This window comes from Mobula birostris, chromosome 4, assembly GCF_030028105.1.
Source record: "Mobula birostris isolate sMobBir1 chromosome 4, sMobBir1.hap1, whole genome shotgun sequence".
Taxonomy (NCBI): domain Eukaryota; kingdom Metazoa; phylum Chordata; class Chondrichthyes; order Myliobatiformes; family Myliobatidae; genus Mobula; species Mobula birostris.
This window is the reverse complement of record NC_092373.1, coordinates 176,633,379-176,657,449: the sequence shown is the minus strand read 5'-3', so window position 1 is coordinate 176,657,449 and position 24,071 is coordinate 176,633,379. Positions and strand designations below refer to the sequence as shown.

The 24,071-nt window shown below is 42.0% G+C and overlaps 1 protein-coding gene across 10 annotated transcripts in view; it reads left to right on the top strand.

Annotated features, from left to right (window-relative positions):
• ark2n (arkadia (rnf111) N-terminal like PKA signaling regulator 2n) overlaps positions 1-24,071 on the top strand; it is a 100,453-nt gene that overhangs the window by 35,281 nt on the left and 41,101 nt on the right. For 7 of the 10 annotated variants that reach the window (XR_011885811.1, XM_072256575.1, XM_072256568.1 and 4 more), the window contains one exon: positions 10,276-11,110. Coding sequence is in view for 9 of the 10 variants with exons in the window: in XM_072256575.1 (XP_072112676.1) it covers positions 10,372-11,110 (739 nt within the window). In the remaining variant the exon portion in view is untranslated. Of the gene's footprint in view, positions 1-8,701; positions 8,796-10,275; positions 11,111-24,071 lie in introns of all 10 variants that reach the window. The other 3 variants (XM_072256569.1, XM_072256571.1, XM_072256574.1) reach the window with 1 other exon arrangement.

The window sequence follows — 24,071 nt, the reverse complement described above, 5'->3', positions numbered from 1 at the left end:
CTTCTGGAGTAGTTGGGGGTTGTATTGCTTTACGTGCAGGACCTACAGTCTGTGAATGCAACCACCATATTCCAATTCCTCGCCCCCCAAAGACCTCTAACGAACTGGCTCTCTCAGGAGTATTGACCCTTACTCCTTGGAGCCATTCATCTGCACAAAGCACTTTTTTTACAACAGGGATTCTTTTCAACGGCATTCTGCATCTTCCCTTGTGCCCTGATCCATAGCTCCCATCAAAAGACCCAAATCAGACTACTGTCCTTCAGAAATCTGATCCCACCCAGCTCTCCTGAATCTTCCACTGGGCAGAATCTTACAAATGTCTGCCACAACATTCCTTAGTCGGACAACATGGCTGCTTATCTTTAGGTGAAGCCAAACTGCTCAGAAAACTGCTAAAATAAAATACCTGACAGCATAGCAGTAGAAATCTTAACTGGGGCATTACATAAGTATGTCTTTTTTTTTCTCAAATATTTCTGTTGTATGTTAAACTTGACATGTCACCCTCAAACTGCCTCTCCATTATTTCCAGCTTGACAGAAATGAGTGTTGACTTTGAGAAAGAAACTATGGAAGTAGTGAAAAGTGTCAATGCAACAACCAGTGTATAGAAAGGTTGTAGAAGCATCATGAAGTTTAATTCAGTAAGGTGTGAGGAAAGCATAACTCACTGAGGGATTTCACTTCCTTTCATAATTCTGACCAGGCTGTCAGCACTTTCCCTGTCACAGTGCTCCAGCTCCCCTCCAAGCTTCCCACTAGATTGAGGTTGATCCATCCACACCATTTGTGGGAATTGCTGCACCTATATTGCTTTCATTCCAGAATTCTCAGTCAGAATTGCAGTGTGCAGATGACATTCACTTCAGAAGCTAACCTTCAAATTATTACGGTGAGGACAATATGAGTGAGGTTGATGTTCTGGAGCATGTTGATATCAAGGGAGAGGAGGTGTTGGTGTTGTTAAAATACATTAGGACGGATAAGTCCCTGGGACCTGACGGAATATTCCCCAGGCTGCTCCACGAGGCGAGGGAAGAGATTGCTGAGCCTTTGGCTAGGATCTTTATGTCCTGGTTGTCCATGGGAATGGTACCGGAGGATTGGAGGGAGGTGAATCTTGTCCCCTTGTTCAAAAAAGGTAGTAGGGATAGTCCGGGTAATTATAGACTAGTGAGCCATATGTCTGTGGTGGGAAAGCTGTTGGAAAAGATTCTTAGAGATAGGATCTCTGGGCATTTAGAGAATCATGGTCTGATCAAGGACAGACAGCATGGCTTTGTGAAGGGCACATCGTGTCTAACAAGCCTGATAGAGTTCTTTGAGGTGGTGACCAGGCATATAGATGAGGGTAGTGCAGTGGATGTGATCTATATGGATTTTAGTAAGGCATTTGACAAGGTTCCACACAGTAGGCTTATTCAGAAAGTCAAGTTTGGCCAGGTGGATTCAGAATTGGCTTGCCTGGAGAAAGCAGAGGGTCGTGGTGGAGGGAGTACATCCGGATTGGAGGGTTGTGACTAGTGTTGTCCCACAAGGATCTGTTCTGGGACCTCTACTTTTCGTGATTTTTATTAACGACCTGGATGTGGGGGGGTAGGAGGGTGGGTTGGCAAGTTTGCAGACGACAGAAAGGTTGGTGGTGTTGTGGATAGTGTAGAGGATTGTCAAAGATTGCAGAAGTGGGCTAAGAAGTGGCAGATGGAGTTCAACCCGGAGAAGTGTGAGATGGTACACTTTGGAAGGACAAACTCCAAGGCAGAGTACAAAGTAAATGGCAGGATACTTGGTAGTGTGGAGGAGCAGAGGGATCTGGGGATACATGTCCTCAGATCCCTGAAAGTTGCCTCACAGGTAGATAGGGTAGTTAAGAAAGCTTATGGGGTGTTAGCTTTCATAAGTTGAGGGATAGAGTTTGGCTCGCGAGGTAATGATGCAGCTCTATAATACTGGTTAGGCCACACTTGGAGTACTGTGTCCCGTTCTGGTCGCCTCACTATAGGAAGGATGTGGAAGCACTGGAAAGGGTACAAAGGAGATTTACCAGGATGCTGCCTGGTTTAGAGAGTATGCACTATGATCAGAGATTAAGGGAGCTAAGGCTTTACTGTTTGGAGAGGAGGAGGATGAGAGGAGACATGATAGAGGTATACAACATATTAAGAGGAATAGATAGAGTGGACAGCCAGTGCCTCTTCCCCAGGGCACCACTGCTCAATACAAGAGGACATGGCTTTAAGGTAAGGGGTGGGAAGTTCAAGGGGGATATTAGAGGAAGGCTTTTTACTCAGAGAGTGGTTGGTGCGTGGAATGCACTGCCTGAGTCAGTGGTGGAGGCAGATACACTGGTGAAATTTAAGAGACTACTAAACAGGTATATGGAGGTATTTAAGGTGGGAGGGTTATATGGGAGGCAAGGTTTAAGGGTCGGCGCAACATTGTGGGCCAAAGGGCCTGTACTGTGCTGTACTATTCTATGTTCTGTTACTAACTTGTTCACAAATGCTTATGTGAGACTAGACCATATGACCTCTGAGGCAGAGTCATGCAGCACAGAAGCAGGCCTTTCCACCTGAACTCAATCATGCTGACTAAGATGTCCACTTGAACTATTTGGATGCATTTGGCCTATAACCCACTAAACCTTTTCTAGCCATTTGCCTATCTAAATGTCTTTTAAACTTTGTAATTGTATCTACCTCCTCTTCTGGCATACACAAGTTCCATGTAGAGCACTGTGTAAAAGTCTTAGGCATGTGTAAAAGAAAAACTTCTATAAAGTGAAGATGCTTTCAAAAATAAAGAAACGAAGAGTTTGTAAATATCAAAAAATTACAATAAAGAGTAGTAAATAGTAAAAAACTAAATCAAATCAATATTTGGTGCAACCACCCTTTGCCTTTAAAACTGCATCAATTCTCTTAGGTATACTGTCATGCAGTTTTTTTTAAGAAAATGGGCTGGTAGATTATTCCAAACATCTTGGCAAACTTGCCACAGTTCTGCAGATTTTGGTGGTTTTGGTTGTCTTGCTTGCTTGTCATTCTTTGCTGTTGGCTGCAGACACTCATCCATGTAGTGCTCTGCAGCTCTTCTATGGACACACTGTCTCCTGTTTGAGCCAAAAATGTCAAATTTTGACTTGTCAGTCCAGAGCACTTGCTGCCATTGTTCAGCACCCTAGTCCTGGTGTTTTTGTGCATAGGTCAGTCTCTTGGCTTTGTTTCTACTTCAGAGGAATGACTTTCTGGCAGCATTTTACGACTCGGGGTAAAAGGGAGGCCAGACTGCGCAGGCGCATGACGTCAGCCAGTAGAGTGGGAAAAGTTTAAGAAGAAGACCGCCATATCCAGCGGGCAGCGGAGTGAGAGGTAGCAGAGTGATAGGGCTTTGGCTCAATGGGCTTAGGCAGTAATGCGGCGAGGTAGGTTTATCTGTGTCATTGCAGAAAGGAGGTAGTATGTGTGTGAGGCCGGTTTTCTGTGCTCGGTGTCAGATGTGGGAAGACTTGGAGTCTCTCAGCCTCCCAGAGGGCCATATGTGCACCAGGTGTGTCGAGCTGCAGCTCCTAAGGGACCGCATTAGGGAACTGGAGATGCAGCTTGATGACTTTTGTCTGGTCAGGGAGAGCAAGGAGGTGATGGGAGTTACAGGCAGGTGGTCACACTGGGGCCACGGGAGACAGACAAGTGGGTAACAGTCAGGATAGGGAAGGGGAAGAGTCAGGTACTAGAAAGTACCCCTGTGGCTGTACCCCTTGACAATAAGTACTCCTGTTTGAGTACTGTTGGGGGGGGACAGCCTGCCTGGGGAAGCGACAATGGCTGTGCCTCTGGCACAGCGTCTGGCCCTGTGGCTCAGAAGGGTAGGGGAAGGAAGAGGAAGGCAGTAGTGATAGGGGACTCTATAGTTAGGGAGTCAGACAGGTGATTCTGTGGACGCAGGAAAGAAACTCGGTTGGTAGTTTGGCTCCCAGGTGCCAGGGTCTGGGATGTTTCAGATTGCGTCCAAGATATCCTGCAATGGGAGAGAGAACAGCCAGAGGTCGTAGTACATATTGGTACCAATGACATAGGTAGGAAAAGGGAAGAGGTCCTGAAAAAAAGACTACAGGGAGTTAGGAAGGAAGTTGAGAAGCAGGACCGCGAAGATAGTAATCTCGGGATTACTGCCTGTGCCATTGGACAGTGAGTATAGGAATAGAATGAGGTGGAGGATAAGTGCGTGGCTGAGGGATTGGAGCAGGGGGCAGGGATTCAGATTTCTGGATCATTGGGACCACTTTTGGGGCAGGTGTGACCTGTACAAAAAGGACGGGTTGCACTTGAATCCCAGGGGGCCAATATCCTAGTGGGGAGGTTTGCTAAGGCTACTGGGGAGAGTTTAAACTAGAATTGTTGGCTGGGAACCGAACTGAAGAGACTGGGGAAGAGGCGGTTGGCTCACAAATAGAGAAAGTTTGGAGACTGTGTGTGAGGGAGGATAGGCAGGTGATAGAGAAGGGACACGCCCAGACGGACGGTTTGAGGTGTGTCTATTTTAACACAAGGAGTATTGTGAACAAAGCGGATGAGCTTAGAGCGTGGATCAGTAGTTAGAGCTATGATGTGGTGGCCATTACAGAGACTTGGATGGCTCAGGGACAGGAATGGTTACTTCAAGTGCCTGGTTTTAGATGTTTCAGAAAGGACAGGGAGGGAGGGAGGCAAGAGAGTTGGGGGCGTGGCACTGTTGATCAGAGATAGTGTCACGGCTGCAGAAAAGGTGGACGTCATGGAGGGATTGTCTATGGAGTCTCTGTGGGTGGAGGTTAGGAACAGGAAGGGGTCAATAACTTTACTGGGTGTTTTTTATAGGCTGCCCAATAGTAACAAGGATATCGAGGAGCAGATTGGGAAACAGATCCTGGAAAGGTGTAATAATAACAGAGTTGTCGTGATGGGAGATTTTAATTTCCCAAATATCAATTGGCATCTCCCTAGAGCAAGGGTTTTAGATGGGGTGGAGTTTGTTAGGTGTGTTCAGGAAGGTTTCTTGACACAATATGTAGATAAACCTACAAGAGGAGAGACTGTACTTGATTTGGTATTGGGAAATGTACCTGGGTCAGGTGTCAGATCTCTGTGGGAGAGCATTTTGGAGATGGTGATCATAATTCTATCTCCTTTACAATAGCATTGGAGAGAGGAACAGACAAGTTAGAAAAGCATTTAATTGGAGTAAGGGGAATTATGAGGCTATTGGGCAGGAAATCGGAAGCTTAAATTGGAAACAGATGTTTTCAGGAAAAAGTACAGAAGAAATGTGGCAAATGTTCAGGGGATATTTGTGTGGAGTTCTGCATAGGTATGTTCCAATGAGACAGTTTATGGTAGGGTACAGGAACCATGGTGTACAAAGGCTGTAATAAATCTATTGAAGAAGAAAAGCTTACAAAAGGTTCAGAGAGCTAGGTAATGTTAGAGATCTAGAAGATTATAAGGCTAACAGGAAGGAGCTCAAAAAGGAAATTAGGAGAGCCAGAAGGGGCCATGAGAAGGACTTGGCAGGCAGGATTAAGGAAAATCCTAAGGCATACTACAAGTATGTGAAGAGCAAGAGGATAAGATGCGAAAGAATAGGACCTATCAAGTGTGACAGTGGGAAAGTTTGTATGGAACTGGAGGAAATAGCAGAGGTACTTAATGAATACTTCAGTATTAACTATGGAAAAGGATCTTGGTGATTGCAGTGCTCACTTGCAGCAGACTGGAAAGCTTGAGCACGTAGATATTAAGAAAGCGAATGTGCTGGAGCTTTTGGAAAGCATGTCTCCTGCAAAATTTCTGCTTGGGAGAGACCTTGCTGATGCAGTATAACCACCTTGTGTCTTGTTGCTATGCTCACTTTTGCCATAGTATTAGAATTGTTGACTTGAAGGTTAAACTGTCACATTGGCCATGCTGTCACCTTTGAGATTGTCCTTTGTCCACTTTGATTCCTTGCCGAAGCACAGCGACAACTCGCGGATACCTCCTCTTATTTACTCCTCGATCGTGACCCCACTAAGGAGCGCCAGGCTATTGTCTCCCACACCATCACCAACTTTATCCGCTCAGGGGATCTCCCATTCACTGCTACCAACCTTATAGTTCCCATACCCCGCACTTCCCGTTTCTACCTCCTACCCAAGGTCCACAAACCTGCCTGTCCTGGCAGACCTATTGTCTCAGCTTGCTCCTGCCCCACCGAACTCATTTCTGCATACCTCGACACGGTTTTATCCCCCCCTTGTTCAATCCCTTCCTACCTATGTTCGTGACACTTCTCACGCTCTTAAACTTTTCAATGATTTTAAGTTCCCTGGTCTCCACTACTTTATTTTCACCATGGATGTCCAGTCCCTATATATTTCCATCCCCCACCAGGAAGGTCTCAAAGCTCTCCGCTTCTTTTTGGATTCCAGACCTAACCAGTTCCCCTCTACCACCACTCTGCTCCATCTAGCGGAATTAGTCCTTACTCTTAATAATTTCTCCTTTGGCTCCTCCCACTTCCTCCAAACTAAAGGTGTAGCCATGGGCAGCTGTATGGGTCCCAGCTATGCCTGCCTTTTTGTTGGCTTTGTGGAACAATCCATGTTCCAAGCCTATACTGGCAACTGTCCCCCACTTTTCTTTCACTACATCGACGACTGCATTGGCGCTGCTTCCTGCACGCATGCTGAGCTCGTTGACTTCATTACCTTTGCCTCCAACTTTCACCCTGCCCTCAAGTTTACCCGGTCCATTTCCGACTCCTCCTTCCCCTTTCTTGATCTTTCTGTCAACATCTCTGGAGACAGCTTATCTACTGATGTCTACTATAAGCCTACTGACTCTCACAGCTACCTGGATTATTCCTCTTCCCACCCTGTCTCTTGCAAAAATGCCATCCTCTTCTTGCAATTCTTCAGTCTCTGCCGCATCTGCTCTCAAGATGAGGCTTTTCATTCCAGGACGAGGGAGATGTCCTCCTTTTTTAAAGAAAGGGGCTTCCCGTCCTCCACCATCAACTCTGCTCTCAAACGCATCTCCCCCATTTCACGCACATCTGCTCTCACTCCATCCTCCCGCTACTCCACTAGGAATAGGGTTCCCCTTGTCCTCACCTACCACCCCACCAGCCTCTGGGTCCAGCAAATAATTCTCCGTAACTTCTACCACCTCCAACGGGATACCACCACTAAGCACATCTTTCCTCCCCCCCCCCCCCCCCCACTTTCCGCAGGGATCGCTCCCTACGCGACTCCCTTGTCCATTTGTCCGCCCCATCCCTCCCACTGATCTCCCTCCTGGTACTTATCCTTGTAAGCGGAACAAGTGCTACACATGCCCTTACACTTCCTCCCTTACCGCCATTCAGGGTCCCAGACAGTCCTTCCAGGTGAGGCAACACTTCACCTGTGAGTCGGCTGAGGTGATATACTGCGTCTGGTGCTCCCGATGTGTCCCTCTATATATTGGCGAGCCCCGCCGCAGACTGGGAGACTGTTTTGCTGAACACCTACGCTCTGTCCACCAGAGAAAGCAGGATATCCCAGTGGCGACATATTTTAATTCCACATCCCATTCCCATTCTGATATGTCTATCCACGGCCTCCTCTACTGTAAAGATGAAGCCACACTCAGGTTGGAGGAACAACACCTTATATTCCGTCTGGGTAGCCTCCAACCTGGTGGCATGAACATTGACTTCTCTAACTTCCGCTAATGCCCCACCTCCCCTCGTACCCCATCCATTACTTATTTATATACACACATTCTTTCTTTCTTTCTCTCTCTCTCCTTTTTCTCCCTCTGTCCCTCTCACTATACCCCTTGTCCATCCTCTGGGTTTTTTCCCCCCTCCCCTTTTTCTTTCTCCCTGGGCCTCCTGTCCCGTGATCCTCTCATATCTCTTTTGCCAATCAACTGTCCAGCTCTTGGCTCCATCCTTCCTACTCCTATCTTCTGCTATCATTTTGGATCTCCCCCTCCCCCTCCCACTTCCAAATCTTACTTGCTTTTCTTTCAGTTAGTCCTGACGAAGAGTTTCGGCAGAAACGTTGACTGTACCTCTTCCTAGAGATGCTGCCTAGCTGCTGCGTTCACCAGCAACTTTGATGTGTGTTGCTTGAATTTCCAGCATCTGCAGAATTCCTCGTGTTTCCTTCTATACCTATTTGTTTCAGTTAACCAGCTTTAGTTCATTCAACTCATTATGTTATTGATTATTAGCATACTGTGTTATCTTTGTTTAATTATGCAATGGGTTGTATACCTACAAAGTAATCAAGTTTTTATTTGAAAAGTGGTCTATTAGTTATTGTGATACTTTCTTTAATGGAATACAAAAATGTCTCTAACTTAATGTTTTTGGAAAATGATTGTTTAGAAATTTTTTTTCTCTGCTGACACACTAATCCAGAAGACAAAAAATAAACAGGTAAAAATTTACATAAAAATCTAAGGTGCCTAAGACTTTTGCACAGTACTATTCACTTGGAAAGTTTTCCCTTGAGTCCCTTTTCAAATTTTCCCCTCTTGGCTTAAACGGCTTGTGTTCTGAATGTGATGGGAAGGAAATTTAGTTTTTGTTGAAATAGTAAATTTGATAGTTATTCAATAAATTTCAATCCCAAGCTTTATGTCAATAATTGTAAAAGAGTTTACCTCATTCAAAATTATCTTTGTTTTAGGGTTGTTGGTCCATGGTTCCTGCATTCTCCCTCGTTGGAACTCAAAATGAGAATGATCTTGGACTGTACTTGTCTGCAGTATGCTTCATTCCCAGTGGGTAGACTCCTGTTTAGATTACTGAACCATTTTTGGGTTTTTAGCAGTTATGACCTTGTGGCTTTTTATTTCTTTATTAGATAAGGCTTTGAATATTGGTCAATTTGATCATAAATATAGAATAGCCCATTGAAGTTACTACTTCATTGGTGGGGCAGTTGTTTAGACAAGGGTTCCACTAGTAATCCAGGGGCCTTTAGTTGCGTACAGAAAGATAGCTATATTTATCCATTATGGCAGTGTGAGAACTGGATTTTAAAAATGGTATTAGTAAATATTGTTTACGAAGCTCTTAAGGAGTGAAATTGGTGTTTTATGGAAGGATCTGTGCTGATCATCCCTATTTGGGTTTATCTGTAGCTCCAGCTGCCAGGATTCTTAATTGTCTTCTGAAAAGGCTTAAAATAAAATAGCTCTGCACTTATTTAAGATGAAAAGCTGCCATTACTGAAGTTCTGGGAAGTATAGTTAATTGTAATTTTACTAACCATGCCCATGTCTTAAAAGTGAATAAAAGTATTACAGTTTTGACCAAATTACTAGAAATTTGCCTTTTTTATTCAAGTGGTGAATTCAACATTCACAATAATTCTAAAGTGATCTTCAGTCATCTGTGGTGCTGAAAGTTTAGTTCTGGGTGTTTAAAAGACTAAGAATTAAAACTTCTGCCTTTGGAATTGAAACATTAGTTTTCTTACCTGTTAAGAATCGTTTTCCTAAACCAAATTATGTGGAGTTGCACATAGTAGTAAAGGGTTTTATAGCGAATATCTCTATATTGAGAACAGTACTCTAAAGTAGAGATTAAATTGATAAACAGGACAGAAAACTATGGAGTAATATGATTGGAGATGAACTTGCTTCTACCCTCAATTTTTTTTTCCAATTTTTTTACTAACAACTTTTGCATCTTATTAAGTTGTAGTGTATCAAACAAAATGATGTTCTCTGACTTCTGTGTTTAACCAATTTTTCTTTCTTTTTTTTTCCTGGGATAGGGATGAGAGACAGCAAAGCACAATCCTTAGCTAAAATAAATGATTGAATTAGTAAACATGTTGTTTGGTTAGTGAAAATATACATGTGCAATAATTATTGGTATACATTGCCTCAGATATTGTAGTTTCTAAATTGTACCTTAGTTTTACTGATATCTGCTTTTGGTTATTGAACAAAATTGAGTCTACAAAATTAATTGGAAAACTAATATCAAGATTAAGAACCAGCTCTGGAAATCCGAATTTAAATTCTGGAATAAAAATAGCTAGAACAGTTGAACATTGAACTGAGATAATTGGAATATGAATCTTTGGAGAGAGATGTCAAATAAATACAAACTATTTCTGTGCGCAATTTGTTATTGCTTGCCAAATTAAAATAATATTCTGCCAAGCATAAGATTTCTGTTTGGTTTGGATAGATGGAAGCCAATACGCTAATTGCAATTTAACTCGTCTAATAATTTTTCTCTTTTCAGGTTTCTCCAGTTTGTTAAATCTTTAGCTGAGCACACGTCTATAGTCCTGGGTGCTATATGGTGTTTTATAGTAAGTGCTTAAAAACTTAACTTGACATGAAGATGGAAGCAGTAGAGAAGGCAGAGTTCTCTTCCCAGGATGGTCTGGAGGAAACTGAGGCTTCATCAAAAGGTATTGATACAAAATCCGGTGACACCTGCAAGGAAGATGATGGGTCATTTCCAAAAGAGACAACAGCCAAATTGACAAAAGAGAACAGTGAACATTCTTTGAAAATAAGTGGCCTCTCTGTGGAGCCTTGCTTGTTAATGGAACTTGGGCAAGACTCTTCTGAATCTCAGCTTCCATCTGCAGACAGTGATAAACAAACACCTGGCCGTACCTATGATAGTGACTCTTCTAATCAGTGCATGGTTTCCCCTTCATCCAGTGGTCATTTGGCAGACTCTGACACACTTTCATCTGTAGAAGAGAATGAGACTCCCCAGACAAATGTGGCCGTGGAAGAGGATCCTTCTGGAGGATCTGGTCCTTCAATCGGCAGAAAATCACGACGATCTAGATCTGAGAGTGAAACGTCAACCATGGCTCCCAAAAAGAACCGGTCTTCAAATGACAAGCAGAACGGCCGTGTGTCAAAGGTTAGAACCCAGAAACAAAAGGAACGGATACGATTGCTACGGCAGAAACGTGAAGCAGCAGCTCGGAAGAAGTATACATTGCTGCAGGACAGCAGTACGAGTGATAGCGACTTGACATGTGATTCCAGCACAAGTTCATCAGAGGACGAAGTTTCTGGAAATGGCAACAGGACGATTAGTGCAGAGATTCCAGGTATTTACAAACATCCTTTATGTCAGGATTATGAATGAAAGAATCAGTATCTTGATGGCTTGACTAGTTCCCTCCTGACTTCTTTCAAAGTGAAACATTGTCCAATAGCAATATTATGTACACATGTATTAAATAGATATCTGAAATTAGCCTAGTCTCCATTCAGAGAACTAAGTCTGCTATGAGATAAAGCTGCTCATGCCCACTTCTTCCCTATATCAATGCCTTATCATAGTTTACTGATTAGGTGCTTTTGTATTTAGATTTCCTGTTTTGGGATGCATTGAGATTTTTTTAACTACTTGGAGAAAGTCTTCAAGTGGCTCAAACCTCCATCTCCCTTAAAAATGTTTGATAAAGCAACTATATTTTGATTTATAATGAATGGAGTATTATTACCATTAAAACAATATCTTCAGCTTTGAAAGAGCATTTTTTTGGATCTGATTTTCTATCATTGTGTTCATTTCTTATATATGACTGATAATCTGCCGAATTATAATATGGTAATGGCAAAATCCTTATTGGGGTAATTGGGGTAGAAAATGTATTAAAAATAGTGTTGAAAATAGAAGCTTAATGTTTTTACTTTTCTGTTAGAAATTACAATGCAGTACTCATCACCTACTCATAGTAATTGACTTGCGCATTTTCTCGGAGAAATCACTTATATAATTATCCTCTAGAATGCTAGTTACAAGATTACTTACAAAAATCTTGCATAATGTTAAACCTGTTGCCTGTTTGCTGGGGTTTAATTTTGGGGCCCCAATCAGTAATTTGGTGTGAGATATCAAATCAAATTTAAGACTGACTTTGGGAAGAAGGGATAGGTTGCAATGTGTATAAGAATACCTGGGTCACTGGGTGTCATTGTAAGCTGTTGCTATTAATTCAGATTGATTGTAAACTAAGTACCTTGACGTTCATTGTTAAGAATGTGTGCACTGCAAACCTGATGATACCAGGTTGTTGACGGTGAATGAAATTGTGCAAATCATTGTGATCAGCTGTAACTTGTATCTATGTATACACAAATGATGAATGGCAGTACAAAACAATGGATTTTATTTCCACAAATGGCAAATGAAATTGATACAGGGTTCTTAAAGGATATGTCTGTTACTTAGGTAATACGTAGATGAGATTTTGAAGTGCCATTGACACCTGTACAGTTGTATATTTGGAAAGAATGTTTTTCTAAAAGAATATTTTGAAGAAAATGTTGACATGAAAAAATAAAGGGTAAAGCATATGAATTTTGCCTCCCTAACTCTATGGAGATACTTCATATCAATTGGTGTGCTTGCATAATCATATCCAGTTGCTAATAAACCAAGCATTTCTATTGTGTAAATTATTTCACTTTTCATTGCACTGTCCTTTTAGCATTCACTCAGCCAAGTGAAGTGTTCCCAGTACCACAGGATAAATCCACTAGTATTGGTTGGGAAACATTTAGCCTGCATCACCAGCTGGACGACTAAAAATTGCCCCAAGTTTTCTTGGGGATAGGTTTTGGTTGCAAGGTCAAAGCTGCAGACTTTGGTCAGCTCGGTTACTGGGACAGTTTGAATAAGGGTGACAGACAATGGGAAATATTGTAGAGAGGGGTGTGCTAGTTGTTGGGGGATTGGCTTGGATCTGGAGGAAAGAGCAGTGAGTTGGAGAGTGGTGGAATGCAGGGAAATCGATAAGGAAACAAAGATTAGGTGAAAGAAGGTTTTAGACTGGGGGGGACTGAGAGGAAAAGGTGGAAGCAAGAATGATCAGGGTATGAATGAGGATGAAGGCATGAGCAAGAATTATTTTGTATGTTTATGTATGTGCTGTCAAGAATTCTGTGTGTGCATAGTATATGAATGATTTTGTGTATGGGCTAGTTCTGTATAGAAGAGTTTTTTACCACTTGTCCAGGATCAGCTTGCCATGAGACTAATTTCTTGCTTTGTCAAGTCTGTGTGGTAGCTCACGCAATGGCCCCCCCCCCCAAAAAAAATGAATTCACACACAGGCGTCTTCCATTCCTCAGAACTGAGTGGAAGCAAATCATCCTTGGAGCCAAGGGACTGCTGAAGGAGGAGGTATGTATTGCTTATTATGTGGTATAATGTATAGGCTGATTGTTGGTCTGTCAATGTTTTAGTGCCTTTGCATTCACAACAGCAAGATTTTAGTTATTAAATAGTGGCTTCTGTTTGGTCTCCAGAATAGGTAGGCCATTAATCTGAATGTAATTGTAATTCATTCACTTACTAGCTATGGTGCACAAATCACTAATGTCTTGTGTTTGGTCTCTAATCTCTGTTGAGTTAATTGTTCTCAGGTAGATTAGGAGAAAGGTTGTTGTAATAATCCTTAACTTTGGTTGGAGAGGAAATACATTGTGAAGCTCGGATGTCATTTATGCCCCGTTACATGATTTTATGGATCATAATTTGCAATAGATGCCCTTAAAAGAGAAGTTATCGAAAGTCCTTTTGGGAAGGTTGAGGAATTTTTAGAGAACCATTGGGTATTCATTTTTGAAATGTGAAATTTCTGATTGAAGCAGTTTTATTACTATGAGGAACAAAGGAACATTGAATTGGGTCCAGCAATGAACTGCCTTGACACTTCAAACTGCATAGTGTATGTATGATTTGAGAGGCCAGCAAGCTTGATTAATGAGAATAAAATATAAAGGTTTTGAAGGTATTTTGGCAGTTTATATTGAAGCTAGGGGAGTAGGATAGAGAGAAAGAATTGAGGCCTGGATTAGATTAGCCACGATGATGAATAGTGGGGAAGGCTTGAGGGCGAGGGGCGAGGTGGCCTATCCCTTCCTATTTGCTTGTTGCTGATGGTTTTTCTTATAGAATTACTGCTTTTAAGTTCTAATTGGACACACATTTTCTCAGTGTAATGACAACATCAAAACAATTCCCTTTCCCATTCACCCACCCACTCACACACATAGATAGGCTTCCAACCCCAGGATCTCAAATACTTGGCCCTGGACTCTTGGACATGCAGGCATCAGGTCTCCAACTTCAATGGTAGTTAACATAGCCAATGGTTAACAATGTCTTTCTTGGGCTAAGGCACTTTAAAATGATACCTCAGTTCTAAAAGGCGATGCAGAAGAGTGTTATTCAAAAATACAATTGCTCTTCCCACCACTGCATTATTATTTCATCTTTCTTGGGAAAGTTAGATAAATCAATGCCACAAGTGCACTTAAAATCTGTATCATCCTCCGCACAGTAGCTAATTCTCCCAGTCGACTTATTTAACTGTACACTACACAAAACTATTTCAATGAGAGTGCTGTAGCAGGACAATTATGGCTACTCTACAATGGGAAGTGGTAAGCAAATTGGATGCATACTCTATGGGATACCTTTGTTCAATTGAAAAGCACAGTGTGGGCTTTTATTTAACTCATTTAAAAAATGTATTATTTTTGATTCCATTCTGACTTCTTGGTCCTTAATTTTACCAAAGCTTTGGTTCAAGGAATAGTACTCATCCTCCCATTAGGTACTTTGTAATCTTCTGGACTCAAAATTGAGTCCAGTGATTTGAGTTCTGATTCCTAACATTCTCCTTTCAGATTTCTGGCCTTTTCTCTACATTCATTCAGTGATGTCTTAATTATTTTGCATTTACACCCACAGACTACCTGTTGTTCCACATTACCATTACCATTCATCTTGTATTACCACCCCCATTTTATCTGGTTGGTCTCTTCTACCCTCCACCATATAACACATCTTTACCTTTTGTTCTGTCCATTTTCCCTGCATCTCAAAAGTTGCACTAAATATGAACTCAAGAGATCCTGCAGATACTGGAGATCCAGAGCAACACACACAAAATACTGGAGGAACTCAGCAAGTCAGACGGCATCTTGGCAAAGAATAAACGGTCGATGTTTCAGGCCAGCACCCTTCATCAAGACTGGAAAAGAAGGGGAAAGAAGCCAGAATAAGGAGGTGGTGCTGGGGAAAGAGTTCAAGCCAGCAGGTGATAAGTAAAACCAAGTGAGGGGGAAGGTAGGTAAGTGGGGTTGAAGTGAAAAGCTGGGGCGGTGATGGGGGAAGAGTTAAAGTTTTGAAGAAGGAATCTAATAGGATGCTAAACCATAGGAGATAAGGAGGCAAGTGATGGGCCGGAGAGTGTGGGAGAAGGGGTGAGAGGGGGGTCAGAATGGGGAATAGAAAACTGAAGAAGGGACAGTCAGGAAGTTAGAGACATCAGTGTTCATGCTATCAGGTTGGAGGCTCACCAGACGAAATATGAGGTGTTGCGCCTCCGACCTGATGGTAGCCTCATTGTGATCATTCTGACATGCTGCCTCTACTGACGTGATGAGACCACTTACTGTCCCTCACCTAGTTTCACTTATCTGCTAGCTTGTATTCCTTCCCCTCCCCCACCTTCTTATTCTGACCTTTTCCCCCCTTCTTTTCCAGTCTTCATGAAGGATCTCAGTCCAAAATGTTAACTGGCTATTCCTCATAGATGCTGCCTCACTTCATGAGATCCTCCAGCATTATGTTTTGTGTTTCTGTAGAACCATTCCCAGTTTTAAAGAAAGGTCATTGATTTGAATCATTACTAATTTGTCTCTGCGTAGATGTGACCTGACTTGATATTTATTTCCAGTATTTTCCACTTTCACTGTGTTATTTGACCTGAAACTTAAAATACAAATCAAGCTTTACAACTGAGAAATTGTATAGACTGTGTCACAAATTAGGAATGAACAAGCCAACACTTTATAGCAGTTTACTCTCACAAGTCCCCTCTCTATTTGAGTCAGTTAGAGAGCATCGATATAGGGCTAAACCACTCGGTATCTTGACCTTCTGGCTATCACTTAGATTGTGGCACATCTGTGTCACAATTTGACCTGTATCTTAGGTGTGTCGGGGCCAGTGCATGCACCGAGAAAGCAAGGACACTTAATGAGGGGTGATTGATAAGTTTGTGGCCTAAGGTAGAGGGAGTCAATTTTAGAAAACCTAGCACATTTATTTTTCAACATAGCCCCCTCCTACATTTACACACCTAGTCCAGCGGTTGTGGAGCAAACGGATCCCTTCTTTGTAGAAGTGGTCCACAGCAGGAGTGATTGATAAGTTCATGGCCTAAGGTAGAAGGAGATAAGTTATTAACTTCAAACTTTCTGCATTATTACTCAGAGTTCAACTGCACGTGCATGTAACGAGAGCATCTTGGGCCTCCAGGTGGTCCACAGCAGGGGTGATTGATAAGTTTGTGGCCTAAGGTAGAAGGAGATGAGTTATACGGCTCTCGTTACATGCACGTGCAGTTCAACTCTGAGTGAAAATGCAGAAAGTTTGAAGTTAATAACTCATCTCCTTCTTCCTTAGGCCTGAACTTATCAATCACCCCTGCTGTGGACCACTTCTGGAGGGATCCGTATGCTGCATGACCGCTGGACTAGGTGTGTAAATGTAGGAAAAGTAAATGTGCTAGGTTTTTTAAAATTGACTCCTTCTACCTTTGGCCACGAACTTATCAATCACCCCTCGTATGTCAGAATGCTGTTTCTGTGTTTCAGTTCAGGATTCAACAGTATTGTCCCACAGACCTTGGTGGACAAACTCCTATTCCTCTGCCTAAATACACCATTGTGCAGCTGGTTTTTGGACTTCGTAACCAACAGACTTCAGATAGTGTCCAATGTCAGCACATCTTTTCTTAGATAAGGGGCTCAAAACTGCTCACAATACACCAAGCAAGACCTTATAAAGCCTCAGTTACATCCTTGCTTTTATATTCTAGTCCTCTCAACATGAATGCTAACATCTCATTTGTTTTAATCACCACCTACACAACCTGCAAATTAACCTTTCGGAAATCCTGCACAAGAACTCCCAAGTCCCTTTGCACCTTGGATTTTTGAATTTTCTCTCCATTTAGAAAATAGTCAACCCTTTCATTTCTTCTACCAAAGTGCATGACCATGCACATCCCGACACTATTCCAATCTGCGGCTACTTTGCCCATTCACCTAATCTGTCTATCTGCTTCTGCAGCCTCCCTGCTTCCCCAACACTACCTGCTCCACCACCCATCTTCATATTGGCTGCAAACCTGGCTACAAAGCCATCAATTCTGTCATCCAAGTCATTGATGTGTAATGTAAAAAAAAACACCCCAACACATCGCTGTGGAGCAACACTGGTCACTGGCAGCCAATCAGAAAAGGCTCCCTTTATTCCTACTCTTTGCCTCCTGCCAATCAGCCAATACTCGCATCCATGCTAGTATCTTTCCTGTGATACCATGGGCTTCTAACTTGTTAAGCAGCCTCATGTATGGTACCTTGTCAAAGGCCTTCTGAAAATCTAAGTGCACAATATCCACCAATTCTCCTTTGTCTATCCTGCTTCTTATTTCCTTAAGGAAGCCATGGTGACTATAGCGTATTTTATCATGTGCCTCCAAGTACCCTGAAACCACATCCTTAACAATTGACTCCAACATCTTCCCAACCACTGGGGTCAGACTAACTGGCTTATAATTTCCTTTCTTCTGCTTCTCTCTCTTCTTGAAGAGTGGTGTGACAGTTGCCATTTTCCATAATTAATAGATTCTGGATCTGTGCCAGAATCTATTAATTCTTGAAAGATCATTACTAATGTCTCCACAGTTTCTTCAGCCACCTCTTTCAGAACCCCAAGATGAAGACCATCAGGTCCAGGTGACTTATCTACCTTCATTCCTTTCAGTTTCCCAAGATTAATCTCCGCAGTAATGGCAACTTCATTCACTTCTGCCCCCCGATGCTCTTGAACTTCTGGCATACAACTAGCATCTTCCACAGTGAAGACTGATGCAAAATACTTATTCAGTTCATCTGCTATTTCCTTGTCACCATTACCACCTCCCCACAATCACTTTCCAGCAGTCCGATATTTATTCTCACTGCTCTTTTACACCTTGTATATCTGAAGAAACTTTTGATAATCTTTAATATTATTGGCTAGCTTACCTTCTTTGTATTCGATCTTTACCTTATTTATGGCATTTTTTTAGTTGCTCTCTGTTGGTTTTTGAAAGCTTTCCAATCCTCCAACTTCCCACTAATTTTTGCTTTCTTTGGCTTGTGTCATCCTGCCTTTAGAGTACTGCTCCTACTTGGGGATGTATCTGTGCCATGTCATTGGTGTCATTTGTGTCATGTACTAAGACTTCTGGCTTCTCATGCTTCTCTTTAAAATGCCGTAGACCCGATCCAAAACATTACCTACCCTGGTAGGTGGGAGGCAACGTATCATCTAGCTGTGTCTCTATTGCACCCACGGAATCTCTTCTCTATTCCTCTAACTATGAAATCTCCTGTCACTACTGCAGTCCTCTTGGCCTCTCTCTTCTGATCAGTGTCAGAGACCCAGTTGCTGCAGCACCCCCCACTAGGTCGAGCCCTCAACAGTATCCAAAGCACTATACTTATTACCAGGGGAACAAACACATGGTACTCTGTACTGCCCATTTCCCTTCCTTCTCCTAACAGTACCTGGCTGTAGCCTAGAGGAAGCCATTTCCCTGTAGCACCTGCATTCAGACATCCTGAGCTGAACGTCATCAAGCTGCAGCTCCAGTTCCTTAACACTTTGTCTAAGTAGATGAAAGTAGTAGAGGTAAAATTATACAAAATATGCCCATGGATAAATAACTGCAGAAAGAAGGACTGAATGCCTACAATAAACTTCTGGCCAATGCTTTTCACTCTAGATGCTCATCCCTAAAAATAAAATCTGCAGAGTTCTACGTTCTTAGATCTAGAGTGTTTTGTTTTGTGATTAGGATTTGGGGAATTGAGCTAATTAATTAGTTGACTGACATTGAGTTCAGCCTTTCCATTACATTTTTTTTGTGTGTGTCCCATTAGCCAATAGACAAGAACGAACAAATTCATCAAGTTCCTTTTTGGATATTCCGAAATTAGAGGAAAATGCAAGTGAAAGACTGTTAGATAATGTGAAACGAGTAGAATATTAGGAGCACATAGCAGAGGAAAAGAGAAATACAGGTTGATGTTTGCTATATGGGGTAGGTAGCTGGTAAGACCCAAAATTAGTTCTGCATAGTTTTAACAAAGCCTGAATAGTCCTCTTTGAGATAGGTCCCTTGTGTTTTTCAGAAATGGAGCACTTGCTGTAATGAAATGTCTCAATTTTTCATGTTAATTTTCTGAAAACAGGCAAAAAAATTCGAAGCTGATTAATATTTAACTTTTTTTTTTAAAAATGGCTATTTGAGTTGCTTTTGGATATAGACACAAAATGCACTTGAGTGCATTTTGAATGCAGGACTGGTAAAGTTAAATACGACAAGGATCTTGTGCTCTGAGATGCAAAATATCATGCCTTAATTTCCTGCATTTTGAATGATTATTTTTTGCAACCTTTTGGTAGCAATATGAATGGAAATTGTGCTTTTAGTAAGTTGATGTTTCAGGCTGAGATCCTTCATCAGAACTGGAGGGGAAAAAAGAGGAATCAGAGTTAGAAGGTTGGGGAGGGGAGGAAGAAACACAAGGTGACACCCGGGGTGGGGGGGGGGGGGGGGGAGTGAAGTAAAGAACTGGGAAGTTGATTGATGAACGAGATACCGGGCTGAATAAGGGGGAATCTGATAGAAGAGGACAGAATGCCATGGAAGAAAGAAAAGGGGAGGAGGACCAGAGGGAGGTGATGGGCAGGTAAGGAAAGGGTGAGAGAGGGAAAATGGAATGGAGATTGGTGAAGGTGGGGGGGCATTGCCCAGAAGTTCAGTCCCTTCCTACTTACATCCGTGAATCTTCACACGCTCTTAATCTTTTCAGTGATTTCAAGTTCTGTGGACCCGGGCATCTTATTTTCACCATGGATGTCCAGTCCCTATACACCTCCATCCCTCACCAAAAAGGCCTCAAAGTTCTTTGTTTCTTTCTGGGCACCAGACCCAACCAATTCCCCTCCACCACCACTCTCCTCGGTCTGGCGGAACTTGTCCTCACTCTCAATAGTTTCTCCTTTGACTCCTTCCACTTCCTTCAAACAAAAGGTGTAGCCATGGGTACTTGCATGGGTCAGACCATAGAACCTTCTTCCAGTTGACTTAAGAGTCTCCCACCTGCCTTCTGGCAAACTCTAGCCGAGATTTCATGTAAGTTTTTTTTTCCAACGGTGGCTTTCTCTTTGCACGGTCACTCAGTTTTTGAGGATGGCCTGCTCTAGGCAGATTTGCAACTGTGCCATGTTCTTTCCATTTCTTGATGATTGACTTAACAGCACTTCAAGGGATAATCAGTGACTTGGACATTTTCTTGTATCCATCTTTTTTGACTTGTAATTTTCAATAACCTTTTCACTGAGTTGCTTGGAGTGTTCTTTTGTCTTCATGGTGCAGTTTTTGCCAGGATACTGACTCGCCAGCAGTTGGACCTTCCAGGTGCAGATGTATTTTTACTGCAATCAGTTGAAACACCTTGCCTGCACACAGGTGATCTCCATTTAACTAATTATGTGAATTTTAAAACCAATTGGCTTACGCTAGTGATGATTTGGTGTATTGTATTAAAGGGTGGTGAATACTTATATTTGTGATTAATTTAGATCACTGTAGAGATCTCTTTTCACTTTGACATGAAAGCGTCTTTTTCTGTTGATCAGTGTCAAAATAAAGGCCAAATTAAATTCACTGTGATTCAATGTTGTAAAACACCAAAACATGAGAACTTCCAAGGGAGTGAATACTTTTTATAGGCACTGTATATGCTACTTTCAGTTCAGAGATATATTTTCCTTTTCTCGTGCTGACATTTGTGGCACATTATTATCCATCATATTTTTAATTATTATATCCTGGTTGGGAGAGTTTAATTGTAATTTCACCACCTACATATCTGTGATGTTGGTAAATTAATGAAAAAGATGGAAAATGATTCTAGACTTGTCTGTTGGACAGCAAAATATCATGACTAATAGAATACTATTTAATTTTTGCTGAAGCAGTTGGTGGTACAGAAGGTCAAGGCAAAGGAAAATATAAATCTGATTAACAGACGGCATGTGGTTTTCAATGAAAATGGGAAGAAGTGTAAGGTTTTTTTTGTACCTTTGTCGGGGGGGGTAGAACATTGGGCTATCATGGGAGCAGCCATTTTGTGAGGGGCTGTGTGATCAAAGAACTGTTGTTGAGGCCAAACTACGGCCTTTGGGCAGAGAGTGAATAGTATCCGAACTGAATGCTCGGTTTTAGTTGAATGAATTGGAGATAAAGGGTATGGAAACTAGGGCAATGGTATGCTCCTCCCGTAGGGGCATGTGGAAGTTCAGGGAATTTTCCAGTGACCTTGGTGACCATACCTGTCAGACTGCATACAACATTTGAAGCTGTAGTTGGATATGCTGTGGAGCATTGAAAATGTCATTGATTTGGTCATGTTGCAGCTGTAGAAAGAAGAGATATGCTGCTCCAGATAGTGCAGTGAATGCCTTCAGGTGGTACTGGGGACGCCTTTGGTCGTTATCCTCAAAGTTATGTTTTCTAACACCAAAAAAAAATAATTGAAAGCAAAAACATGGACCTGGGAAGAAGAATCTAATTTTGTTTTTACTTTAAGCATAGTACGCACATATAACGTTATGGCGTGATGATGTATGCCATTAATGTACTTCGTACATATAACCATAAGAATTATTTAAACAACAAAGAATAGTTAATCAAACGATATACTTACAATATTACTGATATATTAAATACACAACACCTCCCGGCTTAGCTATAAACTCCAACTCTGTATAAAATGCATCTCAACTATATACACAACTACAATCAACAAAAGTACTATATAGACATCCACAACATAGTGCATTTTAAATTGTACCATTCAGGCCTAAAGATTTCTTACTCTCAAGTCTTTCCTGACAAGGGAGGTAACTCTGCTTGGCGTTTGAGACTTGTAATTGTGAAACAATCTCAAGTTCTGAGGCTTCCTCCAGGGTGGTTGTAGCAGTTGACTCTTAAGACTGCAGGAAGTGGTTCTGACAGCTCTGGACATCTTTTTTTTTTGTCTTTTCTCTCTGCATCTACTCCAATCCTTGCTTCTCTCCCAGTTCCAGCTTCTTTTTCGTTCTTTATCCTGCTCTTGATCCCACCCTTGTCGTCACTCTTAGATTTTATAACTCCAAAATGTAGGATTAATTGAAAGCAAAAACAGGACTTGGGCAAAATAGTCTGACTTTGCTTTTACTTTAAGCAAGGTGCAAGCATACGATGTGGTGGCTTGATAACATATGCCATTTATATCCAGGTTTCCCCCACCATCTGAAGATAGAGTGTTCCTATGAAATGGTTTGTAAGCCGGAATGTCGTAAAGTGAAGAAGTAATTACCATTTATTTATATGGGAAAATTTTGTGAGCGTTCGCAGACCCAAAAATAACCTACCAAATCATGCCAAATAACAGTAACATATAGTAAAAGCTGGAATGATATGATAAATACACAGCTTATATAAAATCGAAATACTTTTCCACAATCATTGCCTGAACTTTTCTCCGTAACGAAAATCTCATGCAAGCACCATTGGCAAAAACACGGCGCAAGCGTTCTCCAGTAACCTTTAAGCTATGAAGCTGCCAAATCATACCAAATAACACGTAAAAATACACAGCCGATAAAAAGTAGAAATAATGTATGTACAGTGTAGTATCACGTACCGGAATTAGGACAGCGCCGAGCACACTGACGATGGTGTCTTAGACTGAGTCATTGGAGGTTGGGGTGGTGCAGTGGCCCCCACCCTCCGGGCAGCGAACTGATAACCGATTCACGGAGAATGCAGGGGTACAGCGGTGGACGCATCCAGCACATCTTTAAGAAAAAAGCCGAAATAAACAAGCTAATTAACTAGGTGATGCCCGGCACATAAATGTCGGCCCAGATCAGAGACGATTGCCAATTGCATCGCCTCTTATCTGGGCCGACAATTACATGTCGGTGGGCACCTAATTAATTAGCATGTTTATTTTGGCTTTTTTCTTAAAGATGTGCTGTTTGTCTCCCGGCTACCGCTGCATTCTCCACGAATCGGTATCTGTCCATGGCCTGGGTGTTGGGATGGTGGGACACTGGGGTGTCATCTTGCCGTCTGTTTCCATTAGAGCAGGCAGCTCATCTTCTCCTATGACTGCCTGCCTCGATGTCGAAGGTCGAGGTTCGTTGTATGCTGTGGCTGATGTGGAAGGCTTGCTTGACTGCTGAGCCTTGCGTATTTTTCTATCATACAGTTCTTTGTAAGCACTCAAACCATCCTGCAAATATGCCCTAAACCTACGTACCCTTTCAAAATTAAAGTCGTACTTTATCATTACTCATTCGGTTTTGATTGTTATCCTTTCCTCTTCCAATTGCATCAGCTCTTCATCTATCAGTTCTTGGTCATGGGATGCCAAAACCTCTTCAACATCATGTTCGTCAGCTTCCACAAGCCAAACTCACTTTGTCCTTACTTCGTTCACCACGATCAAAACGCTTAATTATGTCTAGTTTTACGCTAAGTGTAACACCCTTACGAGCTCTTTCAGGCTTTTCCGATATCATAGAACTCATCTTGCAAACGGCTGCTCACAGGTACATGTTTAAGCAATGCTGGCGAGATTGCAGTTCCGAATCCAGGGGAGAGTGGCTGCTCGGGGTGCGCGCTGATTTTTTTTGTAACAGTGAAAACACCTTCTGTTAGCGAAAACAGGGTACTAATGTAGGTCTTTTATAACAGTGAGGTTTCATAAAGCGAACGTTCAAAAAGCGGGGGACACCTGTACTTCATGCATATAACCATAATGAATTATTTATACAACAAAGAATGTGTAATCAAACAATATATTTATAATATTACTTGAATTTTACTGATATATTAAATACACAAGTTGTACCATTATGTATGGTACCGTTGG